Source organism: Schistocerca gregaria, chromosome 2, assembly GCF_023897955.1.
Source record: "Schistocerca gregaria isolate iqSchGreg1 chromosome 2, iqSchGreg1.2, whole genome shotgun sequence".
Classification (NCBI taxonomy): Eukaryota; Metazoa; Arthropoda; class Insecta; order Orthoptera; family Acrididae; genus Schistocerca; species Schistocerca gregaria.
The window spans coordinates 535306126-535325237 of NC_064921.1; the positions used below are offsets into that span (position 1 = coordinate 535306126).

Below are 19112 nucleotides of genomic sequence, written 5' to 3' on the forward strand. Positions count from 1 at the left end.
GTGTATTTGGACAGAAAGCATGTAGCTTGTTGACCATGATTTATGTCATTCTTGCAAATATATTACAACTTATTTCAGATTTCTCAAGATGCTTTTATTTACTTTGAGATTGTAATAAATATTCAACTGAAACATGATACTGGATTAATTATTTAAAAAACTTTATAGTTATTTTATTACAGTAGCTGTTTTCCAGGACTTCTAGTGCGACAGATTGCCAGCTATGATGAGTAAATTAACGCATAGTAACATTTTATGTGGTGTATGGAGCTGAGATGCAGTGTAATTCTCTAAACTAATCTTGAATTTGGTTTCAGAGTTAGTTCGCTTGTTGAAATATTATTCCATTTTTTTGATAAATGAATAACGAAGAAAGGAACAAAACTACAATGAAGAACTTAATGAGACTTATGTAAAATGCTATGTGGAAAAACAAACTGTGAGTACAAAACTTACTTGAATTTTTACTTTTGGAAATTGTTTTTCATCTGCATTGTCATTATGGAGGATAATAGGGAGGTTAACAACAATAGGGAAGTTGACGATAATGGGGAGGTTAATCGAAACATGGAAAATAGTGTAGATATTACTGATAATAATGTAGTTAATCGGGACAATGAAATCGAAGAGGATAGTGACCACAGTAGTGTATGTTCACCCTTTCATGGGTTTGAATCTAATGTATCAGCCTTGGATAGGTTAGTTCAGCTAATGGAAGAACAAAAACAGTCAACTGACGAGCATAGAATCACTCTTGATCAAAAACTTGATTCGATCGATAAAAAATTAGACAAACAAGGAACCCAAATTCGTGAGACAAAAGGCAGTTTAGAAAAATGCTGGGAAATAGTAGCCACGAATACCAAAAATGTGTTGACTATAGAAGTGGAAATTGTTACCTTAAAACAGGAATACCAAAAAATCGAAGAGAGCTTCAATTCCGTGGAAAATTTCGAAAAAGTTGCTACTGTTGAATTGTTACAATTGGAAAAGCTCAACAAGATTTCATAAAGATATTCACAGAAACAGACTAAAATATACAACATTTCACTAACATCGCAAATGAGAATTTTGTAGAATTAGAAGAAGATGTAGGCATTTGTTTAGGTGACATTTCAAACTTCAAATCTAAATTTCAAGAAATCGAAGATTCCGTTGCTGTGAAATCTTGTTGTAGTTACAGTCCATTGTGGAACAATGTCAACATAAAAACATTTTCATGGGAAGGCAATATACATCCAGTTGATATCATGTACCAGATAAAAGACAATTTCAATGATAAAATGAGTGATAATTTGAAAATTAAATTTTTTAAAAAGTTTTTTGCTCGGGAGACTTTGTCATGGGCGAACCAATCAATCAAACCCTGAAAAATGACAGATGTAATGACAGACCTGATGATAGCAGGAATAACAATAACAGAGCTTTCAATGATCATTTTAATAGCAGACTCAGAAATGACGATGGAAGAAATGGAGAGAGAAATAATAGGCAGAGACCAGAGAACAGGAATTTAGAACCAAGAAATAGGCAGTGGGGACAAAATCAGGGAAACAATAGTAACAATTTTGAAAATAGAAAAAAATTGTCCGGTAAACTAAGACTTGCCTCTTTCAGAGCCTGACGAAACGTAGTAAATGGACATTGGAATTACAATCAGGCACTCTGTAGTAATTTCAGAAGGGAAAGGGGCAGAACAAATAGGACATACCAAAATTTTGTACCCAGAATACAACCTGAAGTGAATAGAATGAAGTTTGATAGGGAATTTTGGGAAATTTTTTTATATGGAAACAAAGATAAACGAAAAAGTAAAAAATCTGAATTTGAATTAGAAGAAACCACCTTGACAAATTTATTTAACTGTAGTAATGCAGTAGTAGTTGTTGATAGTGATGAGAACAGATCTGATGAGTATGGTTTAGTGAGAATGCTGAGTGAATGTGAAATGAGTGAAAAAGCTGATACTGGTGCTGTATGTGTGGAAGCTGATGTTCATGAGCTTAGCAATGGAGATGAGAATGACGAGCTTAGCAATGGAGATGAGAATGACAGAGCAATTCCAGATCAAATTGCAGTAGATAATAGACAGGAAAATAAGGGTGTGGTAGAACAGAGTAGTGTTGAGGTTGAGGTTGTTGAAGAAGTGAGTGAAGAGAGAAATGAGTTTGGTGCTGAAAATAATATCAAGTGTGATGACAATGTTTGTGATGAAATGTTTCAGATGAGGATAATGATAATGATGTTGATGATGATATGTTACTTACAGATTTAGATGGGATGTTATATGTAGAAATTAAAGTTGATTATCTGATGCTGAATGATTCTGTAAATTCTGGTGTGTGATCGAATAATGAGTTAGAAAACCAGTATAGTAGTGCCTGAATGTGTTGGTGAAAATGGAAAAGAAGACCTAATTAGCGATACAGTACTAAGTGTAGTCAACGACTATAGTAGCAAATGCCAGTATGGTGATCAAAAGTGTAAGGTCTTAAGTGAAATTTGTCAAAGTGTATACTCAGATAATAAAGTTGCTATGAAAAATTTGGAACAGGTACCTAAAAGTAATTCAATCAATGAATGTATACAAGTAGTGAAGGAAGGAAATGTGTGTGTTGAAATCAGTAGCTTGCAGACAAATTTGAGGGAGCTTTGCAAAAACAATAACCTAGTTAATGAAAGTACCACAAAACCGAATAAACAACCAGCAAATAGTAAACTTGTGTTGAAGAATTATACTCTATGCCACACAGACAAACCCACCTTGTTAAGACATGTTATGAGTATTCTGACCCAATAATAATAAAAACACTAATTGAAAGAAAATTACAAATCATAAAAAGCTCAATTAATGTCCGCTGCTTTTTGCAAATTCAGACACTGAGAAGTGAGAAATCGGATAACTTAACACATTTGAAGCTAATACTGTAAAATATTTTTTTGTAGTTTATATTCATATTTCTTCTATGTGTGAATATTAGCATATTTTACCTATATTTTGTCTATTCATAGAGTGGGGGTTGTTTGATTTTTATGTAGGACCATTTGAATTTGTTGTTATTTGGAGGAACATGTCACAACTGATATTGTGCAGACAACCTTAATCACTCGTTTAGCATCTTGATATTTGTTCTTTGATATTTGGCACACCATTAGAAATTTATTTGTTATGCATCTTACTTTACACAATCAATATCATACTGTATACTTCAGCAAACTCTATGGTGAGTACTTTAACCCAGTGAAAGTAAAATAACCAATAAGTGGAAATTTATTTTTATTTTTGTTATCACTGAATATCTGAACATTTTTTTAAATTCTTATGTCGATCATAAATTATGAATTAAGCAGTGATTTGAGGAGCTAAAATACTTGAGAATACATTCTGTGCACTGTATAGTCAAGACAAAATCTGGGGGTGAACATCCTCTCAGAAACATTTTTCAGTAGTTTGTGGTGAAATTTAACAGGTAGGGGATCTGTGGTACTTTCATAGATACACCATGTGGCATATGGTGCCTTACTCCAGCCAGTGACTCCATATTTATGTTCTGGAATCATTCCTCTTTTACTATCCTATCTTGTTATTAGCGCAATTAGGATCCTTCTACTATCCTAGAGTATACTGTGTGCAATTATAAGACCCAAGCCTATATATTGATCAGGCACTTAACTTAGAGTGTGAAAGAACAAAACAACACTAAATTTCAATTTTTTTATCAACCTGTACTTTCAAAATGATATCCATTTTTCTTATTAAGATTCATCGTGTAGTAAAATATGAACAGAGTAATTTAGTATATGGCCCTTCAATGAGAAAGAAAGTATTTATTACCTGAAACTTTCAATGAAAAAACCAGATGATGTGGCTGACTGTTCGTGTGGTATGGATATTAAATATCTGACATATGATGTTCAAAAATATTGTGTGATTCTATCAAAGCTATGAATTCTGGTGAAACATGTAGTGACAAGCATAACAATTGTGTGAGGACAGTCAAAACAGATGCTATTTCAAATGATGACAACTTCAAATCATTCTAACTAAATGTTCCTCAGGAGGTTGCAAACACGTTTTGCAATTTGGGGGTGGCGACAGTAATATTTACATCTACATTGACAATCATTCTCCGCAAGCTATCATATGTTTCACGGCAGAGTGTATATTGTACAACAACTAATCATTTCCTGTCCTGTTCCACTTGCAAATAGAGTGAGAGCAAAATGACAGTCCATATGCCTCTGTATGAGCCCAAAATAGCAGATACCATGTATATATATAAGCAATACAAATGTGACTTGATGGTTAACAATGTTACTTTCATTGCTCTTACACATTACGTCTGAACGTTAGGAATCAGGTGGAGCTGTGACCAATGGTAGTGGGCGCTACATGTGTAGTGTGCGACAAACTGAGAATCTGGGCTGGACAGATAGCCAAAGCAGTTATGACAACTGCTCAAGTAAAGCGTGAAACCAGGTTTAATTCCTGTCTGGCACAAATTTTCACTTGTCGCAATTGGATTTATTTTATTGCTTGATTGTGGCTGAGACCTGAATTTCTCTTACACCACATATACACATGGTCACTGAATCAAAAACTGGTGTCTGTTCCTTCATGTGTGAATAATATAATGCACCTTGAAGGCGAGTAGTGGCAGCTTAAGTTGAGATGCACATTACATTCAAAGTCTTGTGGGAATCAGGTGAAGCCACGAGTAATGATAATAATGGAAACTGGATGTAGTGAGAATTTGAGTTGGATGGAAGGCTTGCACCAATAGCTAAATCAGTTAAGGCACATTCTCTTAAAGTGGGAAATTCAGGTTCAAATCCCAGTCCACACAAATTTTCACTTGTCATCAATGGATTGATTTCAGTGCCCCATTGTGGTGGAAGACTGAATTTCTCTTACATTATATACATACATGGCCACTGAATCATAAAATAGTGTCTGTTCTTTTGGACTGGTTCAAAAGAACAAACACAACACATCTTAATACTTTCTCAATAGTGTTTCATGAAAAGAATGTCATCATCTTCCATCTAAGGACTCCCACTTTAGTTCATGAAACATCTTCCTAATACTCACCCATCAATCAAACCTACTGGTAACTAATGTTGCCTCTGAGTTGGTCTGATGTCTTCCTTTAATCAAACCTGTTGCGGATCCCAAACACTTGAGCTATACTCCAGAATGGGCCACACTATTGTCCTACATACAGTCTCCTTTATAGATAAACTACTCTTTGGTCAATAATTAAAGACTTTTTATCGTCGGATTGTAGATTATTCAAACTTATTTGTTCATAGACTTTCCATTTAGCATTTGTTTACTTTCAGGTAACGATTGTTTAAATTCACGTAGCTCGTTAGATTACATCCATTGTAGGTTCATTATCTTACTGATTTAAGAATATAGTTTGTTGTATTAAGAGATCATTGTTTAAATTTTATTACTGTACATTGCCATGAGTACTAAGTGTGGAAGCTGCCGTAGGAAGATAGAATCGGGTGTGGTATGTGGGGGATGTGGGGGTGTTTTTCATTGGGGCTCATGTAGCGGGAAATTTGACGAGATTATGCTTTTGGCTCTCCCATGGAACTGTAGGTTCTGTAGTATAGAAAAAAGATTTGTACAACAGGAGGAAAAGATGTGTGCCCTTCAGGCTGAACTAGATTCGGTAAAAACTGAATTAGCTAAGTTAAAGGGGGAAAAAGACTGCGGGAAATGGGAATTGGTAACAAGGAAATCGCGAAAAGGGACCAGCCATGTAGATGTTGTCAAAGTTCCAGTTATGAATAAATTCTCCTTGTTACCTGAAGTAGGAAGGGAGGAGCCAAAAACAGGAGTAGTTGAAAGTAGGGTGCAGCAGACTACTAAAATTGGTAACAGCATTAGGTCAGGAAAATCTATAATAGGAAAAGAAAAGTCTTGCTGCTAGGTAGCAGTCATGGGAGGGGTGTAGGCCAACTAGTGCAGGAGAAATTAGGAGCAGATTACCAGGTCACGAGTTTGTTTAAGCCAAGTGCTAGGCTTAGCCAGGTGATAGAAGACATAGGACCACTCTGTAGGGACTTTGACAAGAATGATGAGGTGATAGTAATAGGTGGGGCAGGAAACAGCCTGGCTAAGGATAGGAATTATGATATTAAGAGTGACCTGGATAAAATAGGAGCTGCAACAGGATGTACGAATGTGGGTTTTGTTGAGGTATTGCAGCGTTACGATCAGCCCTCGGTTAACCCTTCTGTGTGGCGAGTTAACAGAGAGTTGAGTGAGCAGCTGCTGGACGGTGCAAAAACACACATTTATACAGTGCCTGTTGGTAGCATTGGGAGATGGGGATACACTCGACATGGCCTGCACCTAAACAGTCTAGTGAAGGATAGATTAGCTGATTTAATTGTAGGCCGTCTAAAGGGGGCCACTAGCACTCAAGGCAAAACCCCTGTGACCCGAAAGGGCATAGGGGCACCTTTTTTAGGTTGAACAAGATGTCCAGACAGGCAGCTCTTAAAGGTAAAAAAATAAATGGTTCGAATAAAGGTAGAGGAAACAGTTGTGTTAATATATTTCACCAAAATATCAGGGGATTAAGGAACAAAATAGACGAACTAACAATTTGTTTTGAGAATATTAAAAATACAACAGAAGTTGATGTACTGTGCCTGTCTGAACATCATATAACTACACAAATGGAAAATGTAAATATTAATGGGTATAAACTAGCAACTTATTTTTGTAGAGACAATATGGAGAAAGGAGGAGCTGCCATTTATGTTAAGGGGGAACATAGTTTTAAAAACATAGAAACCGCAAAATTCTGTGTAGAACAGCACATTGAAGTATGCGCTTGTGAGCTTAAATTAGACAATGGTAAATTCATAATTGTGACTGTGTATAGGTCCCCACTTGGAAATTTTCAAATGTTTCTTAAAAACCTAGATCTCTTGCTGCGTTATCTGTCAGAAAAGGGAAAACACATTATCATTTGTGGAGATTTTAACGTAGATTTTCTTAAACACTCAAGCAAGAAGAACGACCCTGAACTATTACTTTGCTCTTACAATCTGACATCAGTCATTGATTTTCCTACTCGCATTGTACAAGACAGTAGCACCCTGACAGATAACATTTTCATAGACCAAGATAAATTAAAAGAAGTAAGCACCTATCCTAATAAGAACAGGCTTTCTGATCACGATGCACAGCTACTTTCAATTCATGACTTTGCTCCATACAGTAATGTGAAAAATAATAATAATAATAATAATAATACGCCCAATTAACCATATAACAATTCAACAATTTAAGGAAAGCTTGAAAAGGGTAGACTGGGAGGACGTTTATCGGGAACCTAATGCAAATGTTAAATTTAACTTATTCCATGATAAACTTGTGGGTATATTTGAAAACAGTTTTCCTAAGAAATTAGTGAATCATAATTCAAATAAACTTGATAAAAAACCATGGCTGACTAAAGGGATTAAAATTTCTTGTAGCCGGAAATGGGAACTATACCAAGACACTAGAATAAGTCGAGATGAAGAAACCATTATACGAACTATTGTAATATATTAAGGAAAGTTATAAAAAAAATCCAGAAGTATGTGTATCTAGTCTGAGATTAGCACCTCTGATGACAAAGTTAAAACAATATGGAATATAGTTAAAAGGGAAACGGGGCAACCAAGGTCACAGGACAACAGTATTACTGTTAAGCACAATGAAAAGCTTATGAATGAAAAATCACAGGTTGAAAATATTTTTAATAATCATTTTATAAATGTAGTGGAAAATATAGGCACCAGCTGCTCACCAGATAGGGCAGAACTCTATATGAAAGAGGCATTCCTGGTGCAGACAAATGAAATTGAAATCCTACCCACCTCACCGTCTGAAATTAAGAAAATAATAAATTCACTTAAGAATAAAAACTCACATGGAACTGATGGTATCTCCAATAGAATACTAAAATCTTGTCCACACCTGATAAGTCGAGTTCTTAGCCACGTATGTAATAGCTCATTGAATCAGGGAATATTTCCTGACAGATTGAAATATGCCATAGTTAAACCCTTGTATAAAAAAGGTGACAAGACAGACATCAACAATTATCGTCCTATTTCACTTCTGACATCCTTCTCAAAAGTGTTTGAAAAAGTAATGCACTCAAGAGTAACTTTACACATTAGTGGGAATAACGTTTTAACAAAATGTCAGTTCGGTTTTCAGAAAGGTGTTTCAACAGATAGTGCTATATACGCTTTCACTGATCAAATTTTAAATGCTCTGGATATAGGACATCACCAATTGGGATTTTCTGTGATCTCTGTAAGGCTTTTGATTGTGTGGATCATGAAATCCTCTTAGATAAGCTGAAGTACTATGGAATGAATGGTTCAGTACACAGATGGTTCACTTCATATTTAACTGGTAGAATGCAGAAGGTTGAAACAGTAAACCCACATAGTACACAAAGGGCATCAGATTATTCAGACTGGGGATGTATCAAGAATGGGGTACCACAGGGTTCTGTCTTGGGGCCTTTATTGTTTTTAATATATGTTAATGACTTGCCTAATTATATTCATGAAGATGCAAACTTGGTTCTCTTTGCAGATGACACAAGTATTGTAATCAAGCCTAAAAAGCAAGAATCAGCTGAGGAAAATGCAAATAATGTTTTTCAAAGAGTTATTAGGTGGTTTTCCGCAAATGGACTTTCATTGAACTTTGAAAAAACATTGTACATATAGTTCAGTACAGGGAAAGGCATAACACCGGAAATAAATATAGAGTGTGGGGGAAAATCTTTAGCTAAAGCAGATTGTTCAAAATTTCTGGGTGTCTGTATTGATCAGAATTTAAACTGGAAGACACACATTGACAATCTACTGAAACGATTGAGCTCAGCTACCTATGCTATTAGTGTCATTGCAAATTTTGGAGACAAGCACATCAGTAAGTTAGCTTACCATGCATATTTTCATTCGTTGCTTTCTTACGGAATCATCTTTTGGGGCAATTCATCACTAAGAAAGAAGGTATTTATTGCACAAAAACGTGTTATCAGAATAATGTCTGGGGCTCATCCAAGATCATCTTGTAGACAATTATTTAAAGAATTAGGCATATTGCCAGTAGCTTCACAATATATATACAGCCTAATGAAATTTGTTGTTAGTAACCCAGATCACTTCAGAATTAATAGCACAGTCCACAGCTACAATACTAGGAGATAGGGTGACCTTCACTACCGTTCATTGAATTTGACATTGGCACAAAAGGGGGTGAATTATACTGCCACAAAGATTTTTGGTCAATTGCCAAACAATATCAAAAGTAAGTTAAGGGAATTCCTGAATGACAACTCCTTCTACTCCATAGATGAATTTTTAGACATAGGCCAAAGAAATACAGTAAGCATTAACAATTGTACTGTATATAAGACTAACAATGATTATTGGGGATAAATGAATCTTGTGTACTTTGACATGTTCCACGTCATTACGAAAGAATCGTGTTCATGATCTATGGAACAAGTAATATAACTAACTAACTAACTAACTAACTACACATTCCCACAAATTTACGAATAAACCAAAGTTGACCATTCTCCACTACTACTCTTATGTATTGGCCCTTTTAAATCACTTTACAACATTATGCCTAGATATTTAATCAATATAGCTGTGTCAAGCAGACATTATGGGACTGTCTTTTCTACTCATGTGAATTAACTTACATTACTTTTTTATAGATTTAGAGCAACTTGCATTCATCACACCAACTATAGATCATGTCTAAGTCACTCAATGATATCTTCCTGTCATCACATCTCCATCAACCAACAGCCACAGATTGCTGCCCACCCTGTCCATCAGATCATTTATCTATAAATAGAATAAGAGTGGTCCTATTACACTTCCATGGGGCACTCTTAATGTTACCTTTGTCTCTGATGAACACTTGCTATCGAGGACAACATATTGGATTCTATTACATAAGACATCTTTGAGACACTCACATATCTGGGAACTTAGTTCATATACTTAGACCTGCATGCAGTGGGGCACCGTGTCAAATGCTTTCTGGAAATCTACGAATATGAAATTTGTGAGTTGTCCTTCATCCGTGGTTCACACAATATCATGTGAGAAAAGGGCAATCTGAGTTACACATGAGCGATGCTTTCTGAATCTGTGCTGATCTGTGGACAGAGGATTTTCCATCTCAAAGGAAATATTATTGCATTTGAACTCAGAATATGTTCAAGAATTCTGCTGCAAACTGACATTAAAGATATTGGTCAGAAATTTTGTGGGGTTGTTCTTGTAGCCTTCTTATATGCAGGAGTCGCCTTTTTTCCAGTCACTTGGGACTTTGCGTTGGGTGAGAGATCCACTATAATGCAAGCTAAGTAAGGGCCAATACTGTAGAGTACTCTCTGTAAAACTGAATTGAGATGCCATCTGAACCTGGCAACGCATTTGTTTTCAACTCTTTCAGCTGCTTCTTTCACCCAGGGCTGACTACTACTATACCCTCCATATGGGAGTCTGTGTAACAGTCACATGATGGAATGCTTGTACAATCCTCCTGCACAAATGATTTCTTAAATAAATCATTTAAAACTTTAACTTTCCCTTTGCTTTCTTCAATTGCCTCACCAGACTGGTCAACGAGTGATCGGATAGAACCCTTAGACACACTTTGTGATTACATGTGGGACCAGCGTTTTATCAGCTTCTTGTTAAGGTATGACAGTGGAAGTTGTTATACAATTTGTGTAATGACCTTTTTAGAGAAGCATGAATTTCTACTAACTTTTGCCTGTTGACTTTGGTGCATTCTTTTTTGACCTGAGAGTGCAACAGTCTCTGCCTCCTCAACATTTACTGAACTTCATTACTAAACCACAGTGAGTCGTTTCCATTGTTAATCCATTTACTCAGCACATAGTTCTCTAGAGCACAGTGTACAATCAGTTTAAACTTTGACATAATTCTTCTATGTTCGTCATACCATCTAAGTGGGATGCTAACAACTGCCTGGTTTTTCCTTCTAGCAAAAATACTCTCCTAGCTTTCTTGATGGATCAATTAATATTAGTAAACATTGTTGGTATGATGACATCATGACACTAATCCTTGGCTGATACTAACAATATCAATAAGGTCAGTCTTTTTTTGTAGCTACAAGGACTAGAATACTTCCAATAGGTGTGAAACGTCAAAGTAACTGCTACAGACAGTTTTCGGAAAATTTGTTTATAGCTATTTTACAAGACCGTCTGTCAACACCACCTGTAATATCTTTTTATTTATTTATTTATGTGGAAAATTCTGTACAATGGTATTGGACAAGTTTACATGAAGTTTGAAAAATTACAAGTTTAAAAAATGCATAACTACATGCATATACGTAAAATCACTAGTTTCTTCAAAATAAGCCTTTAAAATACAGTCACAACAAAATTTTAAAAAATGTTGATACACATACATAATAACCAAAGATTTTATGCTTTCTGAAAGTTTTTACATACACTAATGTTCAAAATTAAAGCAACAAACCACTATTTCCCCATCCTGCATCTAATTCATGATATAATCATAAAAAACTGTCAACAGATGTCCATGTCATTGTGTTCTGCACAGAAGATGGCATTGCAGTCAATGGACAACCATGCCAACGATGACGTCCGGACACCAGACAAATGGGGTAGTGATTGCCAGATATTCCCACATCCACAATCGCTGTATACACAATCACAGACTGTGCAGTATGGCACAGGGAAGCCACCTGCCAGCCTTTCTGAGGTGGAGGGCCATAGGAAGTATGGAAGGAGGACAGCTGGAAGCTGATGTGGTCTGACAACTTAATGTGAATTGTTCTGTTGCTTCCAGAGAGACAGAGGACTGTTATTCGGCTGTAAGGGCAAAATGGTACTGTCTTAGTACTGCATGGCAACTGGCATCTTAGCTCACAGCATCCACTGGATGTGTTTCACTGAGGCAAACAGTGTACAAAAGGCTGCAGCAGGGTGGCCTTTATTGCCGGAGACATGTTGTATGTGTACCTCTGACGCATCTTCACAGAAGGGACCATCTAGAGTAGATTCGTCAATGTGCTACCTGGATGGTCGAACAGTGGGCCAATGTTCTTTTCAAAGATGAGTCCTGATTTGGGCTGGAGAGTGATTCTCAATGGATTTGCATCTGGAGGGAATGTGGAACACGATTTCAGAACCCAAAAACTGTGGGGAAAAGACCGATATCGAGGAGGACCCCTAAAGGTTTGCACAAAGATTATGTTGACCACTCAAACAGGTCTTTGTGAAATTGTACAGGTGAATCAGCAAGGTTTAATTGGTGTCAGGTAAGATGGCGAGATCTTCATACCTCATGTGTGGCTGTTGATGCTGTGGGTGCAGACTCTGTACTGATGGACAATAATGCTCGACCTCATAGAGCATGGGTTGCCAATGTTTTCTTGGAAATGGAAGATATTTCACACATGACATGGCCTGCTTGCTCTCCCTATTTGAATCCCATAGAGCTTGTCAGGGATGCAATAGGGAGATGGGTTGCATCATGACAGCATCCACCAACAACTTTCCAGCACTTGTGAGTAGCTCTGCAGGAAGAATGACTCATTCACAGCATTCCCCGGCACTGGCAGGCCTGTATTGTGCCAGAGGCGGTCACACCCCATAATGAGCACATTAACCAGTTGTCAGAATGTGTGTGCAAATCTGTTAATTTGGAAAAAATGAAGAACATTTTTGTCTAACATTATGCATGTTGTAGTTGTTTACGGTATGTGTTCTTTACATTGTTTCTGCTATACTATCACCTGTTTATACTGTTTCATTGCAAAATGAATGCAACCTTGCAAAATTTCTGTTTGATGCTTTAGTTTTGGATATCAGTGTATTTTCACAGTTACATTTGAAACATCACATTAATTTTTTGCTTCAAGCTATTCTTTTACATGTTTGGCAAACTGTTGCATAAATGGCATCCTGCTTTTACAGGCTATTTGTCAGTTAATTAGAGCTGATTCCCTTTAGTATGATAACCATTTTTATTTCTTGTGTTACAGTTATGGATATCTCTGTTTAACAAGGCAGCATGGTTACATTCTACATAAAAAATCGTTTCATACATGTGTAGTGATGTTTTTGTTAATATGTTTAGTTCCCTGAATTTTTTCTGCAGGAGTCTCTAGGAGATAATTTTGTTATGCATCCTACAGCCTCTTTTCTAGCTTTGGTACTCTTTGTATGTGCACCTTTGCACAGCTTCCCCAGACCAGGATACTGTATGAAATTTGTGAATGAAGTTGCCCATAGTACATTGTTAGCAGTTTTGTGTGTTTATTGTTCCTGACATTTTTCTCATTAGAAATATATTTGAACTCACTCAATGACAAATATTATTTGTATGCTTCTCCCATGTCAGGTACCTATTCACGTCATGCCCAGGATTTTACAAGCTTCTGTCTCTTTTAGATCCAAGTCTCCAAGCTTCGCAGTAATATTGTTCAAGTCAGGTACCTATTCACTGCCATGCTCAGGAATTTATAAGCTTCTGTCTCTTTTAGGTCCAAGTCTCCAAGCTTCGCAGTAATATTGTTCAAGTCAGGTACCTATTCACTGTCATGCTCAGGAATTTATAAGCTTCTGCCTCTTTTAGATTCAAGTCTCCAAACTTCACAGTAATATTGTTCAAGTCAGATTTTTGCATGTACTTGCATATATGTGGTTTTATTTATGTTTCCACATTTAAAGAAGCTTGCTTTCATAATCTGTCTGCTGAAATACTACTTATAACATACAACAAATGAATCCCCAGGTGTCCCAATATATACTTGGCAGACCAAAGTCACCTCCAACTAGTGTTGCATGTCTAGGTATATCTACATTACTGAGTGTAGACTTTCCTCGAGTGATTTCTAAAATGTTCACGATGGCTAGCAAAAACATCCATAATTAACTTGAGTTCACCCATGTCTGTCACTCACATTCAGATAACTTCACAGTTAGTCTCAATTTAAACTTTGATAGACACAATATTTTTGTTGACTGCAGTCAAGTGGAATCCTACAATTCTCCACTCCATAACACAGGTCCAAAAATCTGCAGCCACAACCATCACAGAACTGATGAAACCTTTGATTGAGACCCTCCACTCAGCTCCAAAACAACAGACCCCAATCAACTCTGCAATCAATGCTGCAAACTATAAGCTCTGCTTGTACTCCATAAGCAAAGCCAGCATTCCTCATCACTTCTGCTAGTCACACATGTAAATTAAGGATGGCCTCACAACCCAAGTGATGGACATCATTTGTGCTGATATGAACTACAACTTGCCGATGACTGCAACTTGCATGTTAAACAGCTGCAGACAGGGCCTCCTCCAATATCTCTTGTAAGGCACCCTGATAGAGATACTGAGCGTACACTGAATTTCTTTCCTGACCTGGATGCTGTTTCCCTAAGTGGTTCTGTAACATGGCTAACACTGGAACTCCCAATAATTAGCACATCCCCCCCCCCCCCCTCATGTGTCTGCTTGGTCCCTGTTGAGGGAGTGGCCACCTGTCCACCCCCAGGCTGGATGGACAAGGCCAGATAGCCGACATGTTGATTCTGTGTCTTGAGCAATGTGAATGCGTCACAGCCCTTTGGTGAGGATGGACCCTGCAGCAGGTGTGCTGTGAGGTGCCTCAGCAGCACATCTTGTGTGCAAGTCAAACAAAACCTGAGGTGTACCGTGTGACATGCCGACATGTCAGGTTCTCTCTCACTGCTACACAAAGAGGCAGCAGCCTGAAGATGGCTGACTACAATCAAAATCATCCCCAACTGTTCACAAACTGTGGTCCCTTCCTCCTGCATCTGCATAATTGTTTCCAATTTCCACATTGAAAGAAGCTTGCTTTCATAATCTGTCTGCTGAAATACTACTTATAACATAACAATATAACATAACAGACCCTATCCATCCTAGTACTATTAACTTAATAATTAACTATGAAAGCATACAGAAGAAGCTAACTATGTAACTTGCTATTCTCCTGGTACGTCACCAATGGAGACTGATACACTGCTGAGCTGTGTAGCTGGTTGTTCAAAATAAATAACAGGTGCACTACAGACTGCATGAATCTACACTTTTTAGTTACAAAAACAGATTTTTACACTTCCTAAGTACAAATACATGCAAGAAATTAAGAATTAAACTGTGAAAATGCTTAGAACCAGCTAAATATGTACCTTGCTACTCTCCTTGTCTGTCACAGATCGAAACTCAACAAGTCCGTGATTTCAGTTACAATACTTCTAGAATTTGTTTCGTCACTTCAAATGATGCTGTACTTCTTTATTACAAATATGTGATTATAAGAAATTGCTGAATGCTAGAATGGGATTCATATCACATGGACTAAGAACATTTTGCCACTTGACACAGTATTTATTTACTTAGGTGAAGATTATTCATTTTTGGCCATGACACTAACATTTCATATATGTAAACAAACAATTCAGGACCTATGCTGGCAAACAAATTTAAGTAACATGAGAGCAGATCCATCTAGCAGCAGTTGCTGCAGCTCATAGATGATGGCAAAGGAAGCAACTTCATGCAAGAAAGTTAAATGTAATTTAACATTTGTAACTTATGCTTAAGTTAGTGTGGTGGTGTGCAAGCAGAGTGTTTCCACATGTAATCTGGCTTACCCAAGTGGTGGTGTGGGCACGCATGTGTAAGTAATTCACACCTTTGGACCATGGATTTAGTTTCATGCCTGTGACACAATCTGTCAATGAGACTCTCTGCTTTCTGTTACAAAGGTAAAACTACATCCAAGTAAGAGGGATGACACTGATGCCATAACACTGCAGTTATGCTATGTATAATTTTGTAATTCACACAATCGAAGCCTTTTGAAAGATTAAACAAAATAAAATATGTGGGGTCCGACAAGGATCGGTACTGGACCTCTGTTGTTCTTAATATACATAAGTAATATTTCAATCACTTTAAATGATGATTCAGAAACTACAGTGTTTGCTGATAACACTAATATACTAACCAAATGTCTAAACTCAACCTTAGGAATCAAACTCAGATGGTAGCTGAAAAGCCTACAAGTTGTTCAAAGTTAACAGATAAAGCTATAATCTCACAAAGCTCATGTTATACAATTCTAAAGATGCAATAATAACCCAACAATAGCAGGAGGAGAAATTGTTGACCATACACCAAATGAAATGTACTGTGTAAAATTCCTTGGGCCCAATTAGCTGACAAGTTGAAATGGGGTCAACACACAGATAAATTTGTTGATGTAAAGTGAAAAGTACTCTCTATCTTTTTTTTGCTTTGCTTCCTTGTTGTCTTGTGAAATTATCTTCTGGGCCAAAAACTTAAAGTGAGTAAAGTATTTATTCAGCAGAAGTGAACGCTGAGAATATTATATAAAATAGATAACAACAGGCCTACGTCTGGCAGAAGCCTTTTTCAGGAATTTGGAATTATTACACTTACTTCTCAACAGATTGCCTCCATAATGGTGTCTACTGCTGACAATAAAAAGCACTTTCAGTGGAGGAGTAATTTGTATGATCACAAGATACAAAAATCATTTTCATGTAGACATTGCTTCCTCATTTAATGTTAAGAATGAAGTTATGTAGCCTGGTGGGGAGGTATACAATTTCCCATCTAATATAAAGCAAGAAATTGGAAATCTCTACCAACACAAAAGAAAATTAAAAACAGATCTCATTAGCCACTCTTTCGACAAATCAGCAGAATATCTAGGTTCAAAGAGTAACAGAAATTATACAAAAACTCTAAAGATGAGCAATACTCTTCCACTATCTAGGAGATGAAATGCAAAAACACATGAATATACTGCTAAATTACTCTCATGTGGAAGCAACATATTTTCTGTCTGCTTAATGAAATAAGTGATCAGTATCCACACTGATTAGCCTATTACTTCGTTCAAAGTATAACTTCTATCCAACAAAAATAAACTTCTAAGCACTAGATATTTGCAGAAACAAAAGGTGATGAAACTGTCACTTTTGTAAGCAGAGGTACCTTCATCCATAAAAGACGATTTTTTTAGGATTTAAGGAAATCATATAATCTAAGAATTAAGCTGAAGATATATATAGGATTCCATGTCAATGTAGCGTAACAGGTCAGGTTGAAATGCTGTTGATTTTCCTTTCATTCTGTTCTGCTTTACCTGCCTTGAGGTGGATCCCTATGATAAATGAATGTTAAACCATGGATGATCCCAAGTGTTCCCACCCTAGCTTCCTTCCTACAAGATGAAGACTGCTGGATGATATTCCAGTGGAAAATTGTTAGTATTGACTGAAAAAATTCGATAGAAGTCTGCTAGACAGTCGCATCTGGATGTTGATGGTGAAATGAAATGAAAATGAAATTATTGTATGACACTGACGGCCAGAAGTCCCCAGTTAGGGAAGTTCGGCTGCTGAGTTGCAATCTTTTCTGTTGATGCCACATTTGGCGACTTGCTTGTCAATGATGATGAGAATAACACAACAGCCAATCGCCGAGTAAAGAAAATCTCTTACCCAGCAGGGAATCGAACCTAGGGCCACTGCATGGCAGGCAGATGTGCTGACTATTCAGTTAAGGAGGCAGACTATTAAGCACTCAACAGTGCCAAAACAAAGCAAAAAATGAAAATAAAACTAAAAATTGAAATAAATATAATGAAAGAGATGGTATATGTAGTTCAAACAAAAAGGAAAATGGGAAGCTGCAAATGAGAAACAGAAACTTGGGACACATCCAGTAAGAAGCCCGAAACAAATAAAAACCAGAAACAGACATTAATTTATTCCATAATTTCCTTACCTGCCAACTAGGATCAGCATTTCGGTAATAAAGGAAGTTCTCACGAATCCAGCTGTATATAGCAGAAAGCGTCATTTTGTTGCTATTGGCACCCATGGCCATACATATCAGAGTAGCATAGGAGTACGGAGGTTTACGGTCTCCACAGTTGCGATAATCTTCTATGTTTGCAACAGGTACTGTGGCTGGAATGAATTTCAAGAAATATAGTTTATTATTTTCATACTACCAAGTCTCCTAAAAAGGACTGGCAATTTGTAAAATGATACAGCAAGCAAACAGTGACTGTTATTAAAGCTATCACAGCAAACAACCAATGTGTTAGCTCTGAAACCTATTTTAAGGAGCCTCCCTGTAGTAATAACTAGTATTACAAACAAATAATACTTTAGTTGCAGAGCCTGATAGTCACTGAATTGCATCCTTAAATCATGATGCAATTACAATCTCTACTATTTGATAATATTATTGATCCTCTGGCTTCATATTTACATCTGACAGGGTTGTAGGACATCCAAACACTGATTGACTATATGAATCTCTTCAACAACTGTCACTCTTTGTTTACTATTTCAAATTTAAAATCACATTAATGTACAAAGTAACACTTTCTTGTGCACAGTATCTCATATAAATGGAATACAGAATTTGAACATGTTAATATGAACAGTTAAAAATGTCATTAGACTTACAAACAGGAAATGTAATCAATGGTAGAGTCAACACAAAACAATTACAAACAGATTATTTCTCTCAAAGCTTGGAAAGAAAGGAAAAAGAAGGTCAAGGAAAGCAAGTTGTAAAAAATCTTGCATGAAATGAGATACATAGCAGGAAGGGATGACAGAGAGAAAACATGAGAAACATTCAATTTCCAACCCATATCACCTACACTTATTTTAGCTTTTCAGGGGATTGAAATTATAATTTCTAAGGGTACCTCTTAGTCATAAAGTAACATTCATTTCTATAATAAATCTTTCACAGCTGTCATACGTTGTGTCTAGATATCTCTGCCCAGTAATACCATGGTCCATGAAAGTCCAGGTTCTGAGTTTGAGTCTCAGTCTTGGCAAACAGTTTTAATCTGCCAGTATGTTTCATAACTTCTATTTCTCTCAATACAGCCAAGCCTTCCATCTGTTGTTCTTCACAGCTGTGTAATGTGTTTATAATCTCAATGTAGAACA

General features: G+C 36.7%; 1 protein-coding gene across 1 annotated transcript in view; it reads right to left on the reverse strand.

The window, feature by feature from the left end:
- LOC126330655 (forkhead box protein J1.2-like) overlaps positions 1–19112 on the reverse strand; it is a 251578-nt gene that overhangs the window by 43480 nt on the left and 188986 nt on the right. Inside the window, exon 3 of the mRNA XM_049996383.1 lies at positions 17923–18107. Within this exon, the coding sequence (XP_049852340.1) occupies positions 17923–18107 (185 nt within the window). The remainder of the gene's footprint in view (positions 1–17922; positions 18108–19112) is intronic.